General features: G+C 41.7%; 1 protein-coding gene across 30 annotated transcripts in view; it reads right to left on the minus strand.

Annotated features, from left to right (window-relative positions):
- The window catches only part of RAP1A (RAP1A, member of RAS oncogene family), a 76,839-nt gene extending 67,429 nt beyond the window's left edge, over positions 1 to 9,410 (minus strand). For 10 of the 30 annotated variants that reach the window (XM_070608012.1, XM_070608016.1, XM_070608014.1 and 7 more), the window contains exons 1-2: positions 9,185 to 9,317; positions 1,674 to 1,767 (exon numbers count right to left, since the gene is read on the minus strand). In XM_070608012.1, the coding sequence (XP_070464113.1) occupies positions 1,674 to 1,687 (14 nt within the window). In that variant the 5' untranslated portion in view covers positions 1,688 to 1,767; positions 9,185 to 9,317. Of the gene's footprint in view, positions 1 to 1,673; positions 1,768 to 4,893; positions 5,087 to 9,184 lie in introns of those variants that run through there. The other 20 variants (XM_070608002.1, XM_070607989.1, XM_070608001.1 and 17 more) reach the window with 15 other exon arrangements.
- Between the last annotated feature and the right edge of the window lie 5,095 nt (positions 9,411 to 14,505).

A 14,505-nucleotide genomic window follows, 5' to 3' on the forward strand; every position in this document is an offset into this window, starting at 1 on the left:
TCATATACTCAATTTCCTATTTTTCATTGCTCCATATTTCACTGCCCTCAACATTCTAAGCTGCTTAACAAACAAGAAATCTACTTCACTTTTCATCAGTTCTGCTCACACAACTGATGTTTCTGAAGTCCAGCAGCATTCATGAATGCTGGAAAGACCACATGCAGAAGAATTTCATCTTACAGTGAAGAATTTTAAGGTAATAGCTCCAGAAATACAATGTCTAAAACTGAGGATTCCGTTAACTAAGAATTCAAAATGCTAAATAAATAAAATTTCTGCAGGAGACTATATATTTGTCAAATAAATAGCATAAACATAAGCTTTCACTGATGAAATAATACGAACCTTTACCCTTCAATTTTCAAAAAAGGTAGCAACAGCCAAAGTGTACTAGGTCCTATCTTCTCTCAGAGATTGCCTAATTCCATGTAGCCTATCCCTTAGACTCAAGACTCTTTCTTTTCAACTCATCTCCAAACTGGTTACACTTGAAGATCCAGAGACCTTCACAACAGTGACTCCCAGCAATTCCCCCCAAAACCTTCCCTCTTCTTTTCCTTTAAATTCTCAGATCTTAGATCTCGCCTTACCCGTGTTATTACTCCAGGCTCCCTGTCTTCAGTCTCTTTCTTCCTCAATTCATTCTGTACTCTGTAGCCAAACTCATCTTCCAAAAGAGGAATGCTCTGATCGGGTCATTTTCCTCATATCAAAACTTCCTGTGTTCCTAAATAAAGCCTATACTTCTCAACCTCACATTTAATGACTTCCAAAGTCTAGCCCCAATCAATCTTTACGGCCTTCTTGTCATATTTTCTAATTATACAAGCCTATGCTTCTTCAAATCAATCTCCTGTCCTCTAGAACTTTCTATCTTGGCTCATGTCATTCCTACCACAAAGAATGTCTACCACTCCCCTCCAGCTGCCACTGCTCACGGCCCTTTTGCATCTCTGCATTTACTTGTGTAAAAAAGGACACACAAATGATATCTCCTGCCCCACCTCCCAAAAACTGGGCCCCCCCCCAAAAAAAATTAACAATAGCTAGCTTTTACTACGCACCAAGCAGTTTTACACAGCATTTCTAATCCTCCTAATAATCTTATGAAGTATTATTATTCTCCTTTTAAAGATGAGAAAGTCAAAGTTCAAAAACATTAAATCATATACTTCGTAAGTTACCTCAAATTATAGACTTATAAGTTGCCTGAAATCATACTTAGTAAGCGGCAAAGCAAGGATTTGAACCTAGACTGCCTAACTCCAGTCACTGCTCTAAACATTACGTTGTTTTTAGTTTGAACCCTGTGACTACTCCCTCATCTACTTGAGATAATTTAGTTTTATATAATATTTCTACTTACTACATACTATAAGCTTTCTTACGTTTGTCATTTTTGTAAAGGGAGAACATTAAAATGCTATTTCTTTCTAATAAAAGAACAACGCTCAAATTGCAATTTAAAGGAATGTCTTTTTTGTCACAAAGATTTCTTTTACCTAAAATATTTTCAAAGAAATTCATTCCAACAGACTTTTTCAAAGATGACTGCAAATTACTAATCATACACTATGATGATTTTACAGATTCTTAATATGAGGATTTTGCGATTACCAACCAAGAATTGTAACATATCTATCAAATTGGCAAAGATTGTAAAAACTGACCTACTCAATGCCATTGAAGGTGCAGTGAGACACACACTCTTATACACAGGGTAACCACCCTCTGATCCAGTTATCCCACTTCTGGGAATCTATCCTAAAGGAAGAAAAAAAAAAACAGAGATGCAATCAAAGATACATGTACAAAAATGCTTGCCCCAGTGTTATTTAAAATAGTAATATTATAAAGAATCAATCTGAAAGTCCCACAGAGGAGACTAACATCCTGTTCAGAGGAAAAAGTAGGAGCAAAACAGTCTACATAAAAGCATAATTCCAATTTTTTAAAAAATTAAAAAATCTGTACATGCAAAGAAAGAACTAGAAAAATGTACATTAAAATGTTGGTAGTAATTATCTCTGGGTGATAGTTGATGGGTGATTTTAAATTTCTTCTTTACGTTTATGTTTTTTTCAAAATTTGCCACAATAGAACATGAATTACTTTAAACAGAAAAAAAATGTTTAAGCTGTTATAACCACTGAAAATGATCCTGAACCTAATGAGGGCATATCACTTGGAATAGAAACTACACTTCCTAGTGCAAAGAAAACGTCAAGCTTACTTTGTTTCCAGCTTCTATTAAGCTCAGGTTTACTTTTAGACTGTGTAAAGAATGTCTTCCAAAACTCAGTAGTATTCATGAAATTGTACAAGGTTTGCCACCTAAAAGTCAGGCAATTTTCCAACAGGAAGCATCATGATTAAATGAACTGTTTTATTGTATGGCTATTGAGAATAATCAATGTCTAACTAATCCTAACTCTAAACATGCAAAATAGAAAAACCAGAAAAAGCATTCTTGTTTTGCAAATTAACTAAATATACTGTTGTTGCCTTATAAGCACATCATAGTTAGGTCCAGAGAGGGGAGGAACTTGAAAATAAAGCTAGCAAGCTACCAACACTGACTAAAAATGCACATTGATGAATTTTGTCTACATGCATATTTTTGTTCCAGTGGATAGTTAATGTTAATGGCCCAGGATGATTTTAATCAGTGTAGAAAAAATATTAAGCTGTTCTACAAAAAAACAAGTTCTCACATTAAAAGTAGAATTAAAACTGCTAGCTGAACAAGGAAAAACTTCCCTATGATGTGGCACATATGCAGAAAAGCAATTTACCAAAAAAAAAAGTCTTTAAGTAAAAAGGCAAAATAAGCAATAGAGCAAATTATTCTTATTTTACTATTAAGTAACTGGGAAACAGGTTTGCTCTAATAATACTAAAAAGTTGTTAGAAAATAAAACCACAGAAATAGCTGTTGAGTAACTAAGAAAGAATTTAAAATATCACGTTGATTTTACTTAGAAAATGACTATCAATCTATTTTTACCCTATCATGAAAATACATTTATTTATAAAACATATGTCAGGTCCTGGCAAACAAAATAAATTACTGGACTATAAATTCCTTAAAGCAGAAACTAAAGCCTCACATCTGAGTTTCCATCAAAGAGCCTAATATTGGGTCACCCAAATATCTGTTCGATGACTGAATCTGAAATCTATTAATGAAATTATGCAACATTTTTCACAAGCATACAATGGAATTTAAAAGGCAGTTCAAAAGACATCAATGATTTGGGCTAGATACTGAAAACTATATAAAATCCAAAGATTGGTGCTAAATTTCAACTGCTAAAATAAAAAGTTATGGTTGCTTGCTTAATGTTCTATAATACAGCCAACTTGTCTAGAACAGAATGATCCCATTTATAAATGAATTTAAAAATATCACTGAAAATACAGTGAATGAATTTACTCTCTGGAATTACACATTTGACAGATCTGAAATGTTCAGTCTGCAATAAGAGAGAATTTCCTACTACTAACTCAGAATTTTACAAACTGCACTTGGGATTTGTCCAAAGAAACAGTTGTACCCAGTTCTTTGTGCATCTCTTACTTCACGCTTTTGTCATTAATAACTAAATCACAGTTCTATCCTGAGCAAAGCTATTTTTCACAACCAGAATAAGTTGAGTATAATAGACCATTGCAAACAACTATGAATGTTACAGGTATATATACTTGTGAGTTCAAAGCAAGGCACTTCAAGTTTGAACGACTCCAAGTGTCTTTTATCAGTTATAATGTGTAATTTAGTATATTCCTATTCTTATGAAATATGGCCTAATTTAAATATATTCTGAAACTAAACATAGGATTACACGTTTAATTGCAAGTTTGGTTAACTTTATCATTCCACACTTTGAAACACTCTATCAATATGAACTAAATAGGCTAGAGATAGGAAACTATCTGGGAAAACTGGATATGCAAAGAAATTTTTTTCCAGATTTATCTAACCTATTTTATAGCCTAAATAAATAAGTCATTAGTGCCTAAAAAAGAAAAAAACCCATTAACTTGTCTAATGATTGAAGTTAATTTCATAGAACATATTTAATCCTCCATGTGTATATCACATACTTCTGAAAATTATATTAAAAGGATTATTTTTAGACCACTTATAAAAGTACACTATTTCTTGCTTTAACTCAACTTTAATCATCACATACAATTTCCCTTTTTTATTGGTGCATGTGTGTACCTTCTACCTCTAAAAGGCCTATTTTCAATTGGAAATGAGAGCATGGAATACTTTTCTGTTGAACTGCTTTGTTGTTCAGAGCATCATGATAAGCTATGCTTATAGGTTCAATACCCATTTGGATCATTTAACTTTGAAGTAAACTGCCCTCTTAATCAGTCATCTCAAAACTGTGTGCGAAGAGGACTGGAGAGAGAGTGTAGGAATCATTAAGTGCAAACTCAAACAACTTATTACAAAAATTCAAAACGTGAATGGGTCAATATTATCTCGGTATATAAAAGTACATAAAAACTACCACTTGTAATTCCCAAATTTCACAAACAAAAGAAGGAAAAAAATGGATGCTTCATCTGTCTCAGTAACATATGAAAGCTTAAATATTTTTATGTTGAACACTAATCGTTTCCATAAGATGTGAATTTGGCATTAAGTCACGCAGCAATATATGACATCAGAATGAGCAAAAAATACCTGGAAATACGCCGTAACTTTTTAAAATTGATGAGCTTAATTTGAAAAGGAACAATAAGAGAAAGTAAGTTTATGTTCACAATTTTAAACTCACTACAACATTAGGATATAAATGCTTTATATGAGATCGAGCTTCTAAAATAGGAGAATTTTAGGGGCCGGCCCGGTGGCGCAAGGGTTAAGCTCACATGCTCCACTTCTCAGCGGCCTGGGGTTCGCCGGTTCGGATCCCGGGTGTGGACATGGCACTGCTTGGCACGCCATGCTGTGGTCGGCGTCCCACATATAAAGTAGAGGAAGATGGGCACAGATGTTAGCTCAGGGCCAGGCTTCCTCAGCAAAAGAGGAGGACTGGCAGTAGTTAGCTCAGGGCTAATCTTCCTCAAAAAAAAAAAATAGGAGAATTTTAGAACTAGGAGCTTAGAGGTTATCTGAGGTTCCATGAACATTTGCTGGGTCCCTAGCATGTGTCAGACGCAGTGCTAGGTGCCTGCAGGTAACTCAACTAGTTCAACCCACTCACTTTATGGAAGCTGGAGTTTCCTGGCTCATGCCAAATCAAGCTATCTAGATTTCAGAACCAGAAACCCTGAGCAAGGTCCTCACAGTGGTATAATTTCTATCAAAACAGACTGGTATCATCCTCCCTTATAAACTAAATAAAATTTCAGAGATGCAATGCTGACCTTATTTAACAGAAACAATAGTCTGTGTTTTGAATAACTAAAAAGAATTACAACAATTTAAAAACTCAACTGTGAGAGTCCTCAACTAAGTACTAGTTGCATAACTTATTACAAAGAACAAAACACGGGGCTATCATAGTTGTAGGACTCTAAAGACACACAAAACAGAAATTAAATTGCAGATACCTTTTAAAAAAATCCCTTTGTGGAAAAAAAAGAAATTACCAATATGAAAGATTAGACGCTTGAATGGAATGCCTATTTTACATAAAAGATCATCAACCATATACTAACAAAGTTCAGGGGTAACAGTAAACACTGGCAAGATTTGAAGTTATTTAACTATCAATTACAAATGACGACAATGTAAAATTCCCTGAGGGCAGAGACCCTGTCTAATTCATCTTTGTATCCCCCACAATGAGCACCCTGATGTTAAGTGTTGGAGAGAGAGGTGAGCTAACATATGAACTCTAGATGTGAGCTACTGGAAAATTCAACCTAACAATCTTCTTCTAACTCAGATTATTTTTAAAGTATTAAATAATAATACTGAATGCAAGTGACATTGCATGAAACTTACGATCAATAACTGTGGCCTCACTTCAACTAGCACAACCTACTCTTTGAAGGAATTCAGATACACCAAGAAGACAAGTATATTCATACAGTACTTTGATTCAGTAATTCTTCTGGAAATCAGTCCCAAGGAAATATTCCAAAAGAAAGACAATGTTGCATATACAAAGGTGTTCATTTCATTGTTATTTTAATAGGAGGAAAAAGAAACTACCAACATACCCAACAGTAGGTAAATGGACTATTTTGCAACCACCGAAAAAGGTTTAAAATGAAGATTAACCTCCTAATTGGTCTTCTTGCTTTCACTCTTGCCTCCCCCAACTCCTCCCCCATCCCCGCCCACCCGGCTTCTCTGCCAAGCTGATTTCCACCCAGCAGCCAAAATGATTCTCACAAACTTAAATCATAACAGGTCTTCCTGAACAGAACACCCTGCAATGGTTTCCCATCTTATTCAAAGTAAAATCCAAATTCATAGCATGGTCTACAAGGCCTTACAGCGGCCCCAGCTGCATCTCTAACCTCAAGCTCTCTCACTTTCCCTCTTGCTTACTGGCCTCCTAGTTGTTCTAAAAAAGACCAAGTACACTGAGTCTTTGCACTTGTCTCTGCCTGTAACCTTTCTTCCCCAAGAGAGCACCCATCCTTCACTTCCTTCATGTCTCTGCTCTAGTCTTACGTCTTTCCTGGCTACCCTTCTCAGCCATTGTTTCTCTCTACACTCTCACCCTACTTTACTCTTCTGCAGAGCTCTTATCATCTGACATATTCTATATTTATTCGGTTATGGCCCATCTCTCCTGATTAGAATATAAGCTCTATGACAGCAAGGACTTTGTTTTATTCACATAAGCATTCAAAAAGCATTTGTTGAATTAATATTGAATGCTGATACAATAATTATTAACTACAAGAAAAACCATGCACATAAACAAGCTTGGAAGAGAACAGGAGAAATGAATAGTTTGATTTGCGAACATTTTTCGAGTGTTGATCATATTGCTAAGCAGTTTGTACAATAAAAATTATCAGTCAGTCGTGATTATGATTTTAAGCTGCCAAAAGTGACTATACCTTATTTCCTTGCAAGTCATGAGTATATTAGTTTACAACTGTCTGGTATTAGTTATTAATGAGAACCTCTCCCCATAAAATTGTAATAACAATCACTCTGAAATCTTGTTCCCAAAGACCCAAAGTTTAGTCTGTAAGTGTAGACACTGTCATTCCTGAGGCCACTGAGAAAGTGAACAAAGGCTTTTTGAACACTTTAATATGTAACTGAATAATACTCAGGGATTCCAGTTTACTTTGGAGACAGGTATCCCTAAGTGACTTCAGAGGGTCCCTGAAACTGAATGCAAAATTTCGTGCATAAATGCTGTACTTTTTTTCTGGGGAGAGAATCTACATATTTCATCACATTCTCAAAGGCTTCAGTGGCCTAGAAAAGGTTAAGAATTATTATTTTATATATTGGAAGTGAAATGGAATATTTGAACATAAACTACATCTCAAAAGGATAGAAACTATATAATACCTAGACTCATCCTCATAATCATTCAATTCATTCAAGAAATACCAAGTGCCTGCTATGTGCCAGGCACCATATCATCCTCAATACCTTTCACCTAATCATACTTTGTAGTACATAAAAAAAAATATCGAGGATACAGGATTCACTGAAACACCAGACTAAAAAAGAATTTCATTCAACCAACACAAATATAATTTCAAAACAAAAAGTGTTATTAAAAACCATAATAAAGACAGAAAGGAGCTTGGGGCCAGGCTTAGTGCTTATTATGTCAAAATATCACAGGTCTCAATTACATCAAAAGAAAAGAAAAACTACACATTCGCATGCCCACCCCCACACGCTCTGACAGGAAACCAAAAGAAAGTTTCCAAATCCTGTTTCCAGCAGCATCCCTTCTGAGACTGCCCTTCAGCATACTTTTGAAGGTAGGAGCCCCCTGGTAAAACTAAGTGCTGATACTTTACTCTTACTGTGATAAAAACAGAAAGAATCATCATCCCACACGCAGGAAGCAGAAAACTGTGGCCACCTGTAAAGCTGTGGCCCATTAACCTCCTGCCTTGTTATCCCCTTTCATTTCTTACACCCTCCTCCCTTCAAAGCAGTGCCAAAACCATCGATCTTCCCTCTCAAAAAGGAATACATAACTCCTCAATGCTAGTTCCTTTTCCAAGAGGTCAAAAGGTCCCCTAAACTCTGGTTCTTAGCCCTGTGAGGGGATCCCATTTTTTAGTCTTCCCCTCATCTTCTCCCCATAGCAGCAAATTACACAATTCAGCTGAAGACACTGTCCTTAACTTCCTGAGTGAGGGGGCCAGCGACACTCCTACCAGCCCCAGGTTCTAGGAAGACAAGAATCACACGGTGACCTCTTCCCTAACAAAATTCAGGGAAGCAGCAGAGACTCAAGAAAAGCAACGCCGAAAAGGCGAACACATGGCAGGCTACGGAAGACATGGGGGAAAGAGGGCGGGAAAGGGGCTGCGAGGTGGAGTGGGATGTCGAGATGTCAGCCCTGTGCACTGGGGAAATAAAGGAAGGGAAGGCGACCCTGAGCCCTGACAGAAGTGAACACAGAGAAGGCAAGGCTCCGTCCACCCGCACCTTTCTAGAGATGAGGGAGGACAGAAAATTCACCCAACCCTCCAACCCCCTCTTCGTGTGCGCCCCAAAGGGTGAGCTGGGTTTGAAGGAAGATCTGACCCCAGTCTGGGGACATGCAAGAAGAGGAAAAAGGCAGCGAGGTCCCATCTTCTACATCTCCCAGCGGTGAGGGGCGAGGGCACTGTGTCCGGGGAGATGGCGAGGGAAATAGGCTTGTGCCATGACACCTCGGGGAGTTGGAGGGTGGGGGACACAATGTCCTCTTTCTCTCCCACACCCGGCCCGGGCCCCTCCCGTCCGTCTCCCGCAGGCCCAGCTACAGCCGACCGGCTTGGTCTGCGGGCGTGGTTGGCTCTGGCCCTGGCGGCGGCGGCCGGGCCTCCCCGAGCCCTGGCCCCTCCCGCCGGCCAGGCCCCCGGGCCGCCGCCCCGGACACCGAGGGAACGCGGAGGAGGAAGGGGGAGCCAGGGGACTGACCGGCGACACGAGCCGCCTCAGCCCCAGCCCGGCCGACCCGCGCCCCCAGCTCCCTCTGGAGCCGGCTCGGGCTCCCCGCCCCTCACTCACCCCCCCGGTCCGGCGCCTCCTCCACCTCCTCCTCCTCCTCCTCCCTCCTCTCTCCTCTCGGCCGTGGCTCCTGCTCCGGCTCTGCGCGGCGACGGCGGCGGCGGCAGCCTCGGGAGCGGCGGCGGCGGCGCCTCCAGAACGCGCACGCACGCAGCACGCAGGCCCCTCCCCCTGGCCCCGCCCCGCCCCTCCGAGTCAGCGCCGGGGCGGTTTCGGCCCGCCTTCCCCGCGGCGTTCCGGAGTCCGCTTAAAGGAGCCGCGCAGGAAGGGGTGGGGAGAGCTAAGAACGACGGGGGAGGAGCGGAGAGTTGCGGCTTTGCGGAGGGCGGGGTAGGGGAGTGGATGAGGCCGGAAGTGAAATGGGGTAAGATCCGAAGATTCAGGAGGAATAGAGTTTTGGATGGGATGCAACCATTCGACAAGTACTAACTGAGCAGTTGGTGGGTGCCAGGCACTGTTCTAGGCACAGGAGATAAAGCCATAGGAAAGCAGAGGTCCTCGTGGAACTTGCATTCTGGCGGGGTGGGAGAGAGGGGACGGACAAAAAAGAAGTAATCAAAAATTTCAGATAGTGATAAATGATGTGAAGAAAAATAAATCAGGGAATGGGGTGACTTTATAGCTGGCCAGATATTGTCCCTCAGAGGAAACCTTTGAACACATATACATATGATAGGAAGGAATGAGCCTAGCAAACACGTGGCGTTGGGGTGGATGGTAGGAGAATAACCTTTCCAGGCTGAAAGAAAATCAGCCATAAGTTCAGAGGTGGTAACATGCGTAGTATATTGTAGGAACAACAAAAGTCAGGTATGGCTGAATAGAGTCAGCTGGCCAGAGGGCAGTAGTAGTTAGGCTGAGAGAGGTGGGGATGTGGCCCAATCCTCCAGAGCCTCATGGGCTATTATAAGGGCAAGGGAAAGCCATGGGAAGGTGAGCAGAGGAATGACTGACTGCATCTGATTCACATTTTTGAAAGTTACTCTTGCTAACGTGTGTAAAATACACAAGAGGGAAGCGTAGATGTCCACAGAGAGACCAGTAAGGAGGCTGTTAGTGGTAGCTTGGGCTAGGAGGGCAGCAGAGAGGGGGTGAGAAAAGGTCTATTCAGATATATTTTGAATTGGAATGGATTTGGCAGAAAGTATGTGAAGGAACAGAAAGATCATGGATGATTCTTAGGTTTAGAGCCTGGAGGATGGGTTAATAGTGATGCCATTTAATGAAATGGGGAAGACACAAAGAGAAGCAAATTGGGGGTGGGGGAAATCAAGAGTTTTGTTTTCTACGTGTTACATATAAGGTGCCTGTTAGACATCCAAGTGGAGATGTTGAGTAAACGATTGGATATGTGAGTCTGAAGATAAAAATTTGGAATTCATCAGCACCTACAGTAGATGGTTTTTAAGCATTAGTCCTACATGAAATCCCTTGGGGAGGGGGAGTAGCTGGAGGAGAGAGGGACTCCAACACTCGGAGATTAAGTAGAAAACAAGGAGCTACCAGTCAGATAGGAGGAACACCAGGAGCGGGTGGAGTGTTGGAAGATAAGAGAATAGTTACAGGAAGGTGGGAGTGATCAGTCTTATCAAATATTGCTGAAATAAGTAAGATGAGGACTGAGAGTTTGAATATTGGATTTGGCCTGATGAAGGTTGCTGATGACCTTGACGAAAGCAGTTTCAATGGAGTCACAGGGGAGAAAGCCTGATTAGGGCACATTAACAGGAGAATGGGAGGTAAGGAAGAGAAGTGTTTGCAGCAAGTCTGAACAGCTCTTGAGGGGCTTCACTATAAACAGCAACTGAGAAATGGGCAGCAGCCAGAGGAGTACTGGGGATCAAGGGAGGGTATTTAAGAGGGGAGATGTTTCCTCATGTTGGTATGCTGGAACGATGCTTTAGAGAGGTAAAGGTGATGGTGCAGAAGATAAGAGGAGACAGCTGGAGAAAGGTTGTCCTCAAGTAGGTGAGAAGCAGTGGGACCTAGCACAGAAGTGAAGGGGCTGGCCTTGGATAGGAGCAAGGACAGTACGTTCACATACTATTTTTGGAGAAAAGGCCAAGTCTGTGGATGCAAATGCAGGTAGGTTGGGCAGTACATTGGTATGGCATGCTGAGGCCACAGCGGAGCAAGGGGCGGCAGATGGGAGCTGAAATCCAGCCCTTGTTCTGCCAGCTAAGTTCTGTGCCCTAGTGGGGCCACATCAGCGTGGAGGAAGGGGCCCTTTTTCTCATTTCTCCACCTGGAGGAGTGGTGCCTTTTAGCAATCCTACACCACACACACACACACAGTGTACATTTTTCCAATATGTACTAAGCACCATGTGTGCCAGCTGCCTCACTGGGTTTGATGAAGTAGATCTGGGCTGTGCTTTCCTTTACTCTATGATAAAAAGCTGTGAGTGGGGAGGGGTTATTGGCTACTTAATGGGATAGAAGAAGGTGGAAAAGAATTCCCTTTGGAGAGTGGAAGAGTCACTAGAGAAGTGTAGTGTGGACAACACTGAGGGTCCTCTTGAGTTAGTGGCCCTATATTTAAAGGGAGACCACTCAGCAAGATGTGTAGTTTTTCTCCAGCCACATTCTGATGCTTGGAGGGGGTTGAAGGAGAGTTGGGTTTGACCAGGGCTGGGTTTTCTGATCAAAGTCAGTGAGAGGGGTAGGGCTAGGTGCCAGGGAGTGGTACTAATAATAGACCCTGGAATCTCAACCGGGAGGGAAGAGAGGGCAAGGAAAAACCAGTGAGGTCAGTGCTTTGGTAGTCCCTCTGAGAAAGAATAGTTCAAGAGGAAGCAATCAAATACGTGGAGGCAGGGGGACTTTCCAAGGATTGAGCATGGGGAAGGGTGAGTGAGTCTGTTGGCAGAAAAGAAGTGAAGGCATCTGTGAGAGAAAAGGGTTCAGGCAGGCACCAGGGAACTGAGGAAACAGCAGAGTCCTGGAGCTCCTGTTGTCACAGTGCATGCCAGGGAGCCATTGGTTTGGGAGAGGTGGAGGGAGCTGCACAAGCTGGGGAGAAACTGAGCATGGGAGGGGGTAAGCCAACTAGATACAGCTGGGGCTCCTTCACCAGCCCTGGGAGAGCCCCTGGGTGCTCTGCTTTACCCACTCTTTCCTGTCACTGTGGACACCCAAGCATTTGTGTAGACCCTGTATCTTGCCTGGTGTTTCAGTGAAACTAAACGACTTTTTTCCTCCTAAGTCCAGCTCCTCCTCCTCCTGACTTCCTCTTTGTGCTCATGGCACTACCTTTCTCACTCAGCCGCGAAACCTCAGCCACCTTTCATCCTTCTTCCCCATCCCACTACCTGATTAGTCCCCAAAATGTAGCAATCTGCACCGCCCAGTAGAGCCTTCAGCCATGGTGAAAATGTTCTTTATCTGCATAGTCCAATACTGGGGTCACATGTGGCTCTTGAGCGCTTGAAATGTGGCTAATAGAGCTGAGGAACTGGATTTTAAGTCTTATTTAATTTTAATGATTTTATGTTTAGATTTAAATAGCCACATGTGGCTGGGAGCTCCTATATTGGACAGACAGATGGCTCCTTCCTACACAGTGTCTCTTCCATCCGCCCCCTCCTCTCTGTCTGTGTGGCCACTACCCTAGGTCAGGCACTGATTCCCTCTAGTCTTCACTTTGGCTGTCGTCTCCAGTTTGGTTTCCTGCTTCGTTGCTTTCCCTTCAATCTGTCTTGTGTTCTTCCCAGAACCATCTCCCCAAAGCAGTGGCCAGATCATGACTCCACCCTATTTAAAAATCATCAGCAGTTCCCTGTCGACTTGGCTGCAAACTACTTAATCTGACAGTTGCCCAGTGATGGGTCTCCATCTCACTTCTGCAGCCTTACCTTACGTATATACAGCTGGTCCTCAAGCAAAATGGAACTGACTGCTATAATTCCTACCAACTTTTTACAAATGAGCCAACTCATTTGCCTAAATTGTCTCTGCCTGGAACAGTGCCTCCCATGACCTCTTCTAGACCCCAAATCTGTTGACGTCCTTGAAGGCCTGTCTCATAATGTAGCTCCTACCTGGAACCTTTTGTGATGTTTGCTCTCCTCTGAAATCCTGGTCTGTTTTTACTTCCCTTGTGGCATTATATGCTGCCTCATCGTGAGTTTTGTGTAATCATTTCATGCCCATTACTAAATATTCCTCCTTGCAAATCACTTGTAATTATGTTAGCGCCTCTTGCAGGGTCGGTCTCACTTTTTATACATAAGAGGTGCTCCTCAACTAGCTGCTGAATTGAGTTATACACTTTCATGGACTCTGAAGAGCATCCTTGCCTCTCTCTCTAAGAGTATGATCGCTAACCCTCAAAGAGAAAGTCTTTATACTCTGGGAGAAACAAAAAGAAAAAGAAACCGAAGAAGCTGAAAGGCAATTATTTCACAGCACTCCTGTTACAATCGAGAATTTCTTAAGTTGGAAGACCAAGTTTGATGCCGAACTCTTGGAAATTAATAAGAAACGAAGGAAAGAAAGAAAAGCAGGGACAAATAAAGTGGGAAACAGCCATTTGAAACAGATTATAATCTTGACACATCTGCTATCCAGTTCTTAGAGGATGCTGGAAACAGTGTGGAGGTAGGCGAGACTGTGTTCCTGGAAGTGGATGACTTGGAGCTGGAGGATAATGGGGATGACCCAGACTACAATCCTGCTGACCCGGAGAGTGACTTGACTGACTAGTGGACTCTCCCCATCTGCAGAGAGCCCTGACTGCCACAGCATCCGCGGCTATGCTGAAAGGGTGCGGATTTTCCTTTCTTTTTTTCCTAAGAAAAAATAGTTTTCAGGGAAATATTCTTCTCATAGCTTTTATCATTGAACTTAATAAGCTGACTTTAAAATTAAGAACAAAAACAAAACCATGAGATTTCCTAAGATGAGATTTAAACTTTTGAAGAGAAACGGACTGTCTTTCTTTTCCTGGTACTGTTTGCTGAGAATTTCTTGCAAATGCTTCCCAAACTTCGGGCACTTTTACAACTCAATTCTCGCTTGTAATCCTCGAGAGCATGGCTATGCTTACAACTGGCAGGACCAGCATAGCTGCTCCTGGGGTCAATTTATGGAAGAGGCCTTTAAGAAGCATTCAGACTGTGATACAAATCAATAAAAAGGGGCTCCATCTAATAAATGTTTAGAAAATGTATTTTTAGACCTCGGACTCTTAGAAACCTGTAACCCGAGAGCAGAATTACATATGCTATGTCCTGCAGTGCCTAAAATACTTTTCCTGTTGGTGCTGTGGCTTAAGGATTTGAAGAGCAGTTAGAATCTTTTATACAAAAAAATATACCCCA

This window comes from Equus przewalskii, unplaced genomic scaffold, assembly GCF_037783145.1.
Source record: "Equus przewalskii isolate Varuska unplaced genomic scaffold, EquPr2 ChrUn-13, whole genome shotgun sequence".
NCBI lineage: Eukaryota > Metazoa > Chordata > Mammalia > Perissodactyla > Equidae > Equus > Equus przewalskii.